The sequence below is a fragment of the Pelecanus crispus genome, chromosome 4, assembly GCF_030463565.1.
Source record: "Pelecanus crispus isolate bPelCri1 chromosome 4, bPelCri1.pri, whole genome shotgun sequence".
Lineage (NCBI taxonomy): Eukaryota > Metazoa > Chordata > Aves > Pelecaniformes > Pelecanidae > Pelecanus > Pelecanus crispus.
Window position 1 is genome coordinate 15,161,275 of NC_134646.1, and position 14,509 is coordinate 15,175,783.

General features: G+C 39.2%; 1 protein-coding gene across 7 annotated transcripts in view; it reads right to left on the minus strand.

The window, feature by feature from the left end:
* INPP4B (inositol polyphosphate-4-phosphatase type II B) overlaps positions 1 to 14,509 on the minus strand; it is a 292,966-nt gene that overhangs the window by 42,043 nt on the left and 236,414 nt on the right. For 6 of the 7 annotated variants that reach the window (XM_075709899.1, XM_009488861.2, XM_075709898.1 and 3 more), the window contains 3 exons: positions 6,412 to 6,584; positions 5,268 to 5,388; positions 4,105 to 4,222 (listed from right to left, as the gene is read on the minus strand). The exons of the other annotated variant lie outside the window; for it this stretch is intronic. In XM_075709899.1, coding sequence (XP_075566014.1) covers positions 4,105 to 4,222; positions 5,268 to 5,388; positions 6,412 to 6,584 — 412 coding nt within the window. The remainder of the gene's footprint in view (positions 1 to 4,104; positions 4,223 to 5,267; positions 5,389 to 6,411; positions 6,585 to 14,509) is intronic. 7 annotated transcript variants of the gene reach the window in all.

Genomic DNA, 14,509 nt, shown 5'->3' on the forward strand with positions numbered 1-14,509 from the left:
ATCATGTGGAACCCTCAAGCTGAATTTCACCTGTCTTTGAGGATTGATGCCTGACCTCACAACAGAAACAACCGCATACTGTTAACTTAGTTTTTAATTAGCTTGCTTTCTGTTATTAGAGCAATCAGTCTAATAAAAAACAACAGACTAGAAGCAAATCCATTTGTCTCCAGGATTTGGCATTTTAATCATTCAAAGAGGGCCAACTGATAACAAAGACTGAAATTTTCTCTCCTGCAGAGCACATTTGGTACACCACCAAGAAGAAAGAGTATTATAGCAACAGCAGGAAGAAGGATCTATATCCTACCTACAGAGACCAGGCCTAGAAAGTCACATAACTTTTGCATGTAAACTTAAGATGGAAAACTGTTTGCACCTGTTAAAATAATCTATCAGGAAGTCCCTCCAACCCTTATTTTAATCTATCATGTGCTTGCTAAAGAATTAAAATACAATCTGGATTATGCCCGTGTAGAATTTGGGGGAGAAAAGGCAGGAAACCTTGAAGAAAAAGGGCAGTTTCTGCAGTAGCTCTGACCCCCTTGGCAAGCTGGAGGGATGAGTGGCACTATCTCAGAGTAGGTGTTTAGATAAACAGCTTCAGCTTAGAAGAGGTAGTGGTTGTGTGTGAACCTCTAACCCGCCCATATATCTGAGAACAAAATAAAATGGATCCAGTACAGACTTGTGACCAAAAAGTAAGTATATTCAGCCAGGGCAACAGCATATGCTTTGATACAGGCTAGAACTAGTGTGTAATCTTTGAGCAAATGCCAGGTGCTCCGAACCGAGGAGGGCTATCAGTTCTGAATAGTGGATATGTGTCTCAGGGAGGGGTGAGGGGTGGGGGAGGGAAGGAAAAAAAGAAATAGTTCTACTCCCCAAATAAGTCCATTTGGTTTGCATTTTGTTTAATTAATTCACCCATGTGAAGGAAATAGAGAGTTAGCAAGGATGACAGTAAAGAACTCCGTACAAATGATCCTTGCAACGCAGCATTGATTCTCAGCCTACACGTGAGCACTCCTAGCTGCTGTCAAGTGCTACCAGAACATTTTTCTGTGGTGGAGTGCTTTCACGAAGTTCAGAAGAAATGTTGGTTTAGTCTAATTCAAAGAGCATATGCAACTGAACCAAAATGCCATCAAATCACTGCATTGCTACATTTCACACCCCCAGAATCACTACCAATCTTTCACTGTGTGAAAGAACATTGAGAAATGCTGACCTTTAGACATGATAAATTTACATCAGTACTATGTGAGAGCTTCCCCTTTGTTCTCTTTTTTTTTTTTCCTTTCTTTTTCCAAGTATTTTTTTTTAAGTGTCAGAGATAATCCTTGGTAACTTTTAAAAATCTGTAACCAATTGCACAACGAAAACAACCCACTTCGTCTCATGTAAGTAAAAGGCTATCAAGCTGTGACAAAGAGCTGTCTAGAAAGTCTAGAAATGGTACTGAAGTCGGGTGGCAGGGGCGGGGGGGAAGACGAAAAATAATTCAAAGTACTGAAATCTGGAGGACTTGTTTGACATTAATTTACCAAAAAAACTTACAGGTCCTATGCTTCTATTTAAACAAGAAACAGTAATACAGCAGTAAATTTTATCACATGTAGTTTAGGTCCTATGCTTCTATTTAAACAAGAAACAGTAATACAGCAGTAAATTTTATCACATGTAGTTTTGCTCTTTTATGTTTAGACTCAGTGCAGAGAGACCAGGTGATTTTGGCATGAGATGGATAAGGTGGCTACTACGTTTTCCAATGAGAAGGAAAAATCAGTACATAACTTTTAACATTTAATGATGTCTCAGGAGAACAGGACGGAGAAATCCAGCATGTTTAAGAAAGTAAATAATAAATCATCATCTCTTTCAGAACAAGTTGTATAAATTTAGGTATTAAATATTTAAACATATATGATTTCACTAAAACAGGACTGCTTAAGAATATCCCTTTCTTTGACTTTATTTGCCTTATTCTCTAATATTTGTCATCATCACATGAAGATAGACAAATACTTGCAGTCCTGTCAGAAGGCTTCTAAAAATTATCCCCACACAGCTGTGGGCCACGGACCCTGCAGGTACTCGCAGCTGGCTGAAATTGTACACTCTTAGTTCATTGCAATAAACACAATTTACATGCACCTTTGCTTTGCAACAGAAAAGAAATGCACACATGGTCAGTCACTGCATCTCAGCTGGGAGGTGCTTTACCCAGCTCTTCTTTCAACTAAGTGACAACTTTTTAGGTCACTTCAATCTGGCTGTACATACTAGTCCAATCGTGGGCTTCGTTGAAAACATGGTTTCAAACCCTGTGATGCCTCAAAGCTCACGTGCACAATCAAATACATTCTATCAAAGAATTTTATAAGAGTGTTAACTATTTTTGCCTATAATAAAGAACCTGAGTGTCTGAACAGAACTTCACTGCACCTGGATGGTCAGGGTCAGCCACCCACATCAGCAGGTTAGCGCACTGCTAGTCAATGCCATGCTCTTTGGATTCCTTTGTTTGTGTACACAGAATCTCAGTCTTAAGCGCTTCCCTAGAAAAACAATTACAAGTGAATACTCTGACTCTGCAAGATAATAATTTGCAGCTTAATTTTCTGTCTTGCATTTCTGCAGTCTTTTAGTCTCATTTCATTGAGCCATACCATATAACAACCAAAATGATATAAAAATTGTGGGGTTTTTAAACATTAATTAGAAAATAACTAGGTTTTCCACTGTCTTCTCTTTTTATGGTTGATTTCCAATGCTGCCTGATAGGAGCTGTCTCATCACAGCTTTAACAGGAATGGGGCTCCTCCACATAGGCCTTAAAGATTCTTTTTTTTTTTTTTGTCTGATTCCATCCAGTGAATACCTGCCAGTAAGTACAGTACAGCAAGCAATCACAGGCAGTAACTCTTCTTCCTAAAGACTGACTACTCCATCAATCCAGAATGCCTGAGGCAGCTTAAAGCTCAAGCCTCTTTCAAACCCAGGACCTCCTACTGTGACAGTTCAGTGTGCTGCAGTAATGGCAGCAAGCCGGTAAATGCAGCTGCTGGATTTTTCAAGATTTTTGACTGCTATGATTTACAAAGGATGTATTTCTTCTGTTTTATCTACACACCATAATTATTCTTAATTATTCCTGATGTGTTGCTTATCATACTCCGGCCTTCCTGCTATTTATTTCAATCCTTTCTCAGAAGGCCCATAGGATGAGAGTGAATCATCCAGAATAATTAAGTAAATCAGTGGTGAAAGCCCCCTTCAGAGGAAACATATCTTTTGTAAAAGTTGCTGCTTTTAGCTGAATTTAATTTACAGTCATCTTAAGAATAATGATACTATTAAGGAAGTTATTTCTGCAAAAGTAAAAACATTTGGAGCTTCAGACTAGAATAATAATGAAGATGAAAAAGCCATTCCTCCTGTGTAACAATCTTGTTAACCCTCTTATCGCCTTCAATTAATGAAGTACTTCAGTTTATGTCCTGCTATTCAGCAGTGCTTATGTGAGATACATAATGTATTAGTGGCTTTATGCAAGGATTTCTGAGGTTGCCTATGTCCTGCGTGATCTTCAGCAACTAAGATAGGCTTCATTTTACAAAAGTGACCACTAAGTTTGTCATCCAAGTTTTTCAGTTTCCATCTTAAGACAATCAAGGCCTAACTCTTAGAAATGTAATTTCATTTGTCACACTGAGATACTTGTTCTGGACACATCAGAAACAAGGTTTCTTCAGTTAGAGGCCACTTTTGTAAGTACTGACCTTGTCACTTCTCTTTGATTCAGTATCTATATTTGAAAAATGCAACAGAAACTCTGCACAACCCAGACACTGTTTTTATTAATTTGTATTACTACAATTGGAACTTTTAGCTTTTCATCAGGAAAGTAACCCAGAGCCCATATTACTACTAGCTTTACAAATCCCTATGACCTCATTACATCTCCATTCACTTCATAAGAAGTAAAACTACTGCACTTTCCATACAATAAGACTCAACAATAAGAAAACCATTATCTGGATTTTCATGTGCTACAGATTAAAACTACATGCGATGGGCTCCAGGAAATGAAGTTCTTACCGCCTTCCAGTTATAACAGGCAAAAAATCTTCTGATTTGGCTTCAATGACTTTAAACATTACTTTCTGCAAATCTGAAATTCCCACAGCCATGTCTTCCAGCATCCCTGCTTCTTCACCTATACGGAAAGATTACAGTTTATTAACAGAGTAGACAGATCAGTCACTGAACAGGTTATAGTAAAACAATATGGGATTATATTTTCCAGTTTGTGCACCTAAAAATCGCAGCCCTAAATCCACATTAAAGTAACCTAAATAAAAGCAGACTGATTTTTAGAGCTGCTGACGATTCTGTGGTCTAAGTGATAACTGCGAGTATTAAGCACCTCTGAAAATCAGCCTGCTCTATATGTGCATAGAATAACCTGAGAAAAGCCATTTTTGTCTATTCTGAAAGTGTTTTTAAAGACTGTCCTGCTGATGGAGGAGGACAAAGGTTTTGAGAATAATGATGAGTATCATGCAAAAGGGAGTCTGACAGCAATCTCCAAGTGAGGATCTGCAATTGCCTGTGCATTAGAGCTACACAAATGCTAAATCCCTCTACTTTGCTCAAAATCTCTAATTTAGGGAAGGATTCCAATACATCTAGTTCAAAGCCTTTTGAAACATATGGCAGTTGCTCCCACCAAATGTCCTTTTTAGTGCCTATCAAATGATGGCATCTGTAACAAGCTAGGAATCAAACAGTTTTCAAGCTATCTTCACATAACCAATACTGGTGTGGTCAGGGCAGAGGCTGATAGAGTCAGTAACTGTTTAAATCTGCTTTTTGGCCTAGCTATAAACCCGCTATTTTGGGTCAGGTCAAATGTCTATACAAATAGAGACAGTTTTTATTAAAACCAGAAGTTCCACTAGCTGTACTGAGGAAGGAGTCTCCTGTATTGAAGACAATATAGTTCAGCACTCTGCATGGAATAATTAGCAACTACTGTTCTCAGAGGAATTGAGAATAAAATAAATGAGTAATTTTTGATGCAGAATTAACAACACAGTATCAATGACTTCAACATATGGAAGTCTATGGTCTCATAAGGATAATATTTGTTGATTCAATAAGCCGAATTACCGGAAGCAGAACAGAGGTTAAAATAAGAACCTCCTGGGTAAACTTCTGGTCCGGATGCATAAGGAACTTTGTCCAAGAACAATACTTACTATACGTACTAAGGAGTCCTTCATATTGCACAAGCAATCCAACAGTATGAAGCTGTTGTAAAAATCCTTCATGTAAACCTGTGTGCAATTTGATTATAAACCCACAGACCAATCCAGCGAGCTATAAAGACAACGAAAAAAATCTGAAATTAACAGATGTACTGTTATAACATAGTTAAAATGAGGCTTGCTATCATTATACACAAGTAATATTTAGATATTTGGGGAAACAGCATAGCTATTTCTGTTCAGTGACTACATACATAATTGGATATTAATATATTATTGAGGCTTTTTTTAGTATAAAAGCAGTGAGATATTCCCTTACTTTACATTAGATAAGTTTCATTTGTTTTGTAGGGCTGTGTGTTACTTACACTGACATAAGCAAGACCAGAACCTCTGTTGGCAGACTATAAACACATAAGCTGTGAATCATGATGGCTTTGAAAGCAGTTAGGCACCTAATGCAACTGAATCTCCTTGTCAGTTGAACTCTAACACCTTAATTATGTTAGGAACAACATATAACTTAAGGGAGAAATTAAATGAATCATTTAGAGAAAAATCTATCTGGAAAACATGATCTACAGGAGAAGATCAAAAGAACTTCAGTTATTTACCAAGAGAAGACAAGTCTGAGAAGAGACATGCTAGTAGTCTCCAAACACATAAAATATTGCTACAAACTGAAAACAAAAAATCTGTTCTTAATTTCCAAGGTGACCAGGAGAAAAAAAAATACGTAGCTTGAACAGCAGCAAGGAATATTCAAAGCTCGACTTGAGAACTTCACCTACACGTGAGCATACTGGCATATAATGTAGGAAGACTAAAAATAGCTTTATGGATCCTTCTTTGTGCAAAAGGGAGATTAGGTAACCTTTTCAGTCCATTGCAGACCTACTTCTCTGACTTAGTGATACAGTTACTATGGATTTCCATTCACTATTAATTCTCTATCACATTATAAAATATTTAAGTGGATGTAACAGAAAATATATGGAAAAGTTGTGTTAAATTGGAAAAAAAACCCCAATAACAACAACCCCCCCCCCCCCCCCCCCCCCCCCCCCAAACACTGGCATGAATAGCATGCTTAATTACAGCAACAGTAGGAGATAAGTGACACAAGACAACCTACTGCTTGACTAAAGACGATGTCTCTTCTTAGGGTCAGCATCAAACATTGTGGCAAACCACAGGCAAGTTCCTGGAGCAGAACAAATGCCATCGATTGCTTCGCCCTGGTCACCACCTCTCCCATGCAGTCCTTCAGTGTAATCACCAGAGGATAAAGCTGTTCATACCAGTCACCTAGAACAAGACAGATCATCTGTTCCAAAACAGAAAACTTGCAGTGAAAACCCTTTTCAGAATGGAAAGAGGGCTGCAGTGGCTGCGTAGATCACCCTGCAGCTCTATCCTAACCATTGTGGTACAGCAAATGCAACCAGAGAATACGCTTAGAGGTAGGACTCCAGCTTATCATCAAGACTGGGGCTAAATCCTTCGCCTGAATCCAACTATATCCTGAAACAATGACTTTTTAACAGACCTAACTTCTCTGTAGAACTTGCATTGAAGTGTCATAAACAGGGATACATGTGAAAACTCATTTAGCACAAGATGAATACAGTGGAGATGAAGATCTCCTGTTCTTTCCAGCACTGACAACTTGCTATCTAAACAAATGAAGTACCATCAAAAAAAAAACCCAAAAAACCCGAACAGGGGGGGAAGAGCCTATATTGAAGAAAAAGTAGGTGCTGAAAGGCAAAACGGAAGAACAAATAGTTATCTGGAAGGATATTATCTATTTAATATATAGGCTGGAAAAATACTAACCTTCAGGTCACATTCCTTTTTCTTTTTATCTTCTCTCTATATTGTTCTCTTTAAATATTTAGAGATATTGAACTCATCATTTTTTTAGCTACTTCAAGCATAGAGATTTAGAACTACTTTGTGATATGTTTTGCTCTGTTAGAATACATTCCAGGGATATCAGAAAAAACAAGCTAGTGAAATGCTTGAAAAAATAGGACTCCTTAATACATTACAAATGAAACAAAGTGATAATCAGGAATGGAGGAAAATCAGAACAGCATACTCAAACTTGCCCAATTACCCAAGCTGTTTCTGAATTTTTCAGGATCTAATAAAATCAGACCTGAACTGTAGTTGCCTATGGTTTTGACTACCCAAGTTGAGAAAATTAAAAAAAAAACCAACCTCCAAACACCCTCGTTTAGAATCTACATCTCAGTTTCACTGTTATAGTTTAAAATGAAAGAGAAATCAACACTCCAGAAGAATCTATATAAAAATAGGGAGTGTAACTGACTTAGAGTCCATCGCTGACTCATATTTTCTGTAGATTAGTGTAATTAAGAATCAATGATAATTAAAATCTGTTTTATTTAAATTGTAATTAGGTGGAAGATAACAGCACATTGTTTCAGGTAACATTCTGAGTCAGGCCAATGAAAGACTCCTTAATACTGAAGAAGTTCTTTAGGCAGGAAGACATAGCTGCCTGTTGCAAAGTCAGTTTGTCTATGCTCCAGAAAAATATGTAAATGACTAAAACTGTAGCCAAGAAGACTGGAGAGAACTTTGAAAGACAGAAGAAACTGGGAAAAAAAAAAAAAAAAGGTGCAGGAAAGAGGAAATAGGAACAAGGACACAGCAGTCACAGAAAACAACTTGGGTTCCTTTGCAAGTAATGCCTTTGTGGTCAGATAACGTGTGTTTCAACACAGTCATACATATTTAAGTGTGAGTAATACAGACTGAAGAATTGTTCCTTGGAAAACAGCAGTTATGAAGATAGAGCCATTGTGAACAAAACAGAACATAAGCCATCCCCCAGTTTCATGCTCCAGCAAAAAGAGGTGATTTTATACATGCCATTGACTAAGAGACTACTGATACACTGTGTGCCAAGGTCTGGTGTACACATTTTAAAGAGACTGCTGAAAAAAATGGAGAGCTTACAGAGGAGAGCTACCAAGATTTAGAGTTTAATCTCCTTAAGCCTATGAAAAAGGCTGAGCATCAACTTGATTTCCCCTCTTCATGAGGAGAAGATAACAAGTACTAAGCGGGGATGTTTATTCTAGGGAATAAAAGCAAAAGAACCACCAAAGGCCGGAGACACAGCCAAATTTAGAAATAAGGTAGACAGCAAGGTTGACGTACTGCAAGTCAGACTAGACAGGCCAGACAATCTAAACTCTCCTTTCTAGTCTTAAATTACAGTAATTTATTAAATTAATCAATAAATAAATGCCAAGGAAAGCAACTGCAGCAGAAGGAGATTAAAAGATGTAATGCATACTAAACCAGTGAACAGGGCTGTATGTGATAAGAATAGAGTTTGTTGGCTGCTTCTGACTTGAGCAAATAATGAAAAAGATCATACCTGGCCACTTCAAAGTAAACCTGAGGGTACAGCTAATAGACATCTGTTCCACTTTCATGCGAAAGCAGAGCTGGATACATACACAGCCAAGGATCTTTGCAAGTACATTGACAGCCAGGGCAAGAGAGAAAAAGCTGAAGTTCTAGAACTAGCCACACTTTGTGAACTTGCTATTACAATTTCACGTTATGTGGATAGGGCTAAAGAGCTTTACTGACATTCTTTTTCATAAAAGAGGGGGGTCACATACTGGCCACAAGTCCTGTAACACTTAGATCTGTTTCTACTGAGCTGCCACTTAACCAGTCAATCCGCACTGTGTATTTTTGCTTCTTTAGGAACATAACTTTGTACTTGTTCTTACTCAACTGCATCCTAATATTTCAGTGCTCCATTTCATCAAGATCCATTCTAATCCTGCTCCCATGGTGCTTAAAGCCTCTCCCAGCTTTAAGCATCTGCAAATTTTATAAGCATCATCCATATTTCATAAGCCAAGACAGTAATGAAAATATTGAATAATACTGCACCCAGAAAAAATGTAAGTGGATTCTACTTCATGCAGCCGTCCAGGTTGGCAGTAAACAATGGATAACTACCTTCTATTATGATTTTCCAAATTATTTTGCAAATACCTTGTAGTAGCTTCAAGATAATTTTTTCACAAGGATTTTTTGGGGGAGACTACATGTTTGGAATACCAACTTACTAACATAAGTAATTTTTGTCAGTAATAGTTGCATTAAGAAGGAATTCAAAGATTTGAGATTGTCATGGCCATTTTTCCATTAAAGGACATTCATGCTAAATATATTAAAAATAAATCCTACCGAGCATTTAATGTCCCAAAGGATACAGTACTGTACTTACATATGTATTTTCCTTTGTAGAAAACAATAAAAGTTGTAAGTCTATAGGCATACTTACCCTAATGACTAAGGAAAGATAAATTATTTCATTACAGAATATAAATAGAACTGTAGTTGCCAAAAGGAAAGAAGATAAAACTATACCCTCATGCGATTAAGTTATCCATAACAATCGTTACTCCTTGCTTGCACTGAAAATTCTTGTTTACAATTAGTAAGGATGTCCAATCCCCAGAAGGTGGAGCTAGTTAGCAAATCTAAAAGAGCGATTGCATTGTTTCTTGAAAACAGAGTATTTATGAATGGACTAGTATATTCTCATGTTTGTTCTTCTATTTTAAAGCAAGTTTAGTGTGTTAAGATCAAAATAAGAGGTGTATCACAGCCTGAGGTCTCAGAAAAGACAACTCTAAAAAAGAAAAAAAATCTATATAGCTGCTCAGTCCTTGGTCTGTTAAAATCGTCACTTGTTACACAGGATATCCTGTTGCAAATACTCCAGCAAGAATATAAATCACGGTCATTCATTAACAATGCACAAAGCTCCAAATATCCAGCAGAAGCACTTATAGCAAATACCGCAGCTTTTAAGTTGCTCCTTGAAACTGAGAAGCACTGTGAAGCCGACGTTTATGAAACAAAAAGAGGCACTGTATTTTGAAGCTTACGAGCCAATTCAGTAGAATTTGGAGAACAAAATTGTCTTGTATGCAATGGATAAATATGGAATATTAATGAAATTCATAAAGAGATATTATTTGTAAAGGGAGCTTTAAAATCCTGGTCTAAATTCAGGTTTAGATGATCCTGATCTATCTTGCCACAATGTTGTTGACATGTGAGGATACTGCTTGGTTACGAGTCACTGCTTACACTTCCAAAAGAGTTTGGGAGAGGTGCAAGATGCCCTACAACAACTCCTTCATGAGAAAACTGGCAATCAGCTCAGAATCAGTTGTTGCTGTAAAGAAGATGCAGGGGGCCAACCATGGCTCAGGACCTGTACTCCTGCAGAGACTGATGATAGCTTTGTAGAATCACTTAGGAAAGGGAACAGTACAAATTACTGCTTTTGCGTTTAATGCATTCAAGGACTTGCACACATTTGACACTTCAGGTGTCAAATTTCTTTTAAGATAAAATTGCAAGATTTACATCCTCAACACAGCAGAAAATCCTTTGAAAAAGACTGAAGAATTAACTGAATGAGTAAACACCTCAAAAAAGACATTAGGAGCAAGAACATAAGCAACAGGGAGACTACAGGATGACTGTCAGGTCGCTCAAATGGTAATGGCAACCTGTCCTGTTTTGGAATATTTAGCATCCAAACAAAAGAGTCAAAGCCTACTGATGAAGCAAGGAAACTCAATTAAAAAAATTATGCTAGTCAGCCTTTGGAACGGTCTGGTGGTTTGACCCTGGCCGGGTGCCAAGTGCCCACCAAAGCCACTCTAGCACTCCCCTTCTCAACTGGACAGGGGAGAGAAAATATAACGAAAAAGCTCATGGGTCAAGATAAGGACAGGGAGATCACTCAGCAATTACCATCATGGGCAAAACAGGCTCGACTTGGGGAAAAATGAGTTTAATTTATTACCAATCAAAACTGAGTAGGCGAGAGGAATGAGAACATGTGTACGATAATGAGAAATAAAACCAAATCTTAAAACACCTTCCCCTGACACCTCCCTTCTTTCTGGGTTCAACTTCACTCCCAATTTTCTCTGCCTCCTCCCCTCTAGCGGCGCAGGGGAACAGGGAATGGGGGCTGGGGTCAGTGCATCACACGTTGTCTCTGCCGCTCCTTCCTCCGCAGGGGAGGACTCCTCACGCTCTTCCCCTGCTCCAGCGTGGGGTCCCTCCCACGGGGTGCAGTCCTCCACGAACTTCTCCAACATGGGTTCTTCCCACAGGCTGCAGTTCTTCACAAAGTGTGGGTCCCTTCCATGAGGTGCAGCCCTTCAGGAGCAGCCTGCTCCAGCGTGGGTCCCCCGTGGGGTCCCCAGCCCTGCCACCAAACCTGCTCCAGCCTGGGCTCCTCTCTCCACGGGGCCACAGGCCCTGCCAGGAGCCTGCTCCAGCGCGGGCTTCCCACAGGGTCACAGCCTCCTTGGGGCACATCCCCCTGCTCCGGCGTGGGCTCCTCCCCGGGTGCAGGGGGATCTCTGCTCCCCCGGGGGCCTCCATGGGTGCAGGGGCACAGCTGCCTCCATGGGCTGCACCAGGGGCTGCGGGGGAATCTCTGCTCCGGCGCCTGGAGCACCTCCTGCCCTCCTCCTGCACTGACCTGGGCGTCTGCAGAGTCCTTCCTCTCACGTATTCTCACTCCTCTCTCCAGCTGCAGTTTGTGTCCCAGTCTTTTTTTTTTTTTTTTTTTCCTTCTTAACTATGTTATCCCAGAGGTGCTACCACCAAGGCTCGGCCTTGGCCAGCAGCAGGCCCGTCTGGGAGCCGGCTGGTGTTGGCTCTGTCGGACACAGGGGAAGCTTCTAGCAGCTTCTCACAGAAGCCACCCCGGTAGCCCCCCGGCTACCAAAACCTTGCCACGCAAACCTGATACAAAAGGAAACTAAAACAAGACATAAAAGCCACACACATTAAAATGGAAAATGGAAGGATGAAATTAAAAGTAGCAGCATCACCACTATACAGTTACCGTAAGATTAAAACAAAAGAGTATGTGCAGCACAAGCACTGAGTAAATACTCCACTTCCATTGCTAACAGAGAGTTGTGGAAGTTCAGTTTATGACAGGATTTGCCCTTTGGTTTCTGGAAAACACCCTTCAGTCCCATGTTCTCTTAATCAACATGCCTGCACAGGCAAATGACCTGCAAAGCACCCAACTAGTCATTTCTACATGCTAATACACAAGTTGCAATATGTCAAACTGCATGTTAAATTTGATAAAGTTTGGCAGAAAAGCAAGCTCCTGCTGTTTTCAAAATCAGACCCATTGAAGTGCTTATTAAAATGTGCTGGTAATCAAACAGGAAAAGCCCTAAGGCTTTGGAATAGCACTCCTATCTCCTCCTGCCCTGGCAACAGAGAAAAAAGCCAACTCTGTCACTGCTGTCTGCACCACCTAAAAATCAGTGGAAATTTTTGATGCCTTCAAATCACCTCTAAATTTAAATAGTATGAAGTTAAAAACTAAACATGGAATTAAAAGCAGAAGAAAGCATAACATCATATTCTTAAAGGAACAGAGGGTCCGAGAAGCTCAGGCCACAGCAGCTACCCACAACTTAACTTTTTACCGTAGCTTATTATTTATTCCCTTATTACCTGAACATACAAATAATCTATGCTAGGATTGAAATAATAGAGGTCAAACAATGTAAATGAGGAGTTGTCTTGACATCAAAAACTGAACTCTAGACAAACTCTAATGTCTTAATGAAAAAGGCAACCAAAACCAACCAACCCACCCAAAACAGTAGTAACCACCTCAAAAACAGCTAGTGCAAACACCATGAAATAATTAACCCACAGAGTCCGAATTTACTCACCTAGGCATAGGAACATTCTTCTGAATGTTTGTTTTGTTTTTTTTTTTTTTTTTTAAGGGAGCTTTAAAAACTGACTTAGTAGAGTTCACATATTCAACTTTGCACCATAAAAAGGTCAGCTTCTTACACCTTGCCACTCAGCTCTTGGAGTATGTAGCCCCCTAGTATGAGGGCTAAGCTCTTTGAGAAAGGATGAGGTTTTATGCTCGCAATTCTGCAGCATATCTCACTGGAACACCAAAAACCTGCATAAGTCTTCCTGTTTTTTCTGCAGTTAATACAATAGCGGTCTACTTTGCACAGTTTTGGTGTCCGGAAGAACAATTTTGAATTCTTGGGGATTTATTATTCCATTGTAATAATCTGAGATTTTCTATACTGTCACATGGATTAATAGTGAAAATGGAAACCATCTAATTGTACACATAAAAGTGTCTCAGCAGCTTTAGTCACAATGGAAACAGAAAAAGAAGGTGATGGCAATAACAGACATAAAGCTAAGGAAATCTAATATACTCAAAACATAGGAGTAATGGATGAACCTTGCTCTGGAAGTGTCATGCAACCAAATATTTTTTAAACAAGACATCAGAATAGTTTGTTGATTCAGTTAAATATTCTTCCTTTCCCTTATACATTTTTAAGCGTCCATCAATAGCCAAACTACTTAGAGAAAGTACTGCTGAAGGGGTTGTCTTATTTACTGGGCTACATATAGCCCAGTTAAGGACCCTATCAAAAAGAGAAGGATGATATGAAAGTGAGAGGGAAAACAACAAAAGAAAAAGTGCAGAAATAGAGTTGATGCAAAGACAAGCTTAAGAGAACAAGAAAGAAAAATGTGAGGAAAAGGAGGGGAAGAGAAAGTTTTTCAGAAATGTTTTGTTTCCTCAAAATAAATACTGTCTGCTACTCAAGTGAACACAGATCAAGGGAGAATTTTTCATCTTCCTGACTAAATGATGACTAACAGTAAAAGCTCTTCTTCTGAAGAGGCAAACAAAACCAGAACACAGTTTAATTTCACATTTCTACCAGCACTGCACTGGGAGGGATGCACTGAAAGGATGCAGTGCCCCTCCCTAAGGCACTGGAAGACAGAAAAGTTTAATCTAGAGTCCCCATCAGGTATCAGATTATTCAAGAAAAATTAACCCACATCTGCTTGTAGCAATGTTGCTATGAACAGGTGCTTTCCTTCATTCCAGCTAGGAAATATGGCACCATTCCCCAGGTGCTCTTTGCTACCTATGCTGAAGGTTACCATTGGTCAATGCATCTGCCCAGCAACATAGTTTATGATTCCATAATTCACTTCAGGCAAAATCCAGGTGCAATCAGGCTGCCATTTTAAATTATTTGAGATAATGTGGTGGATTTTGATGTAGCAAATTAGGGAGTCCTTCACAGAGCCAGTGGAGGAATGGCCGT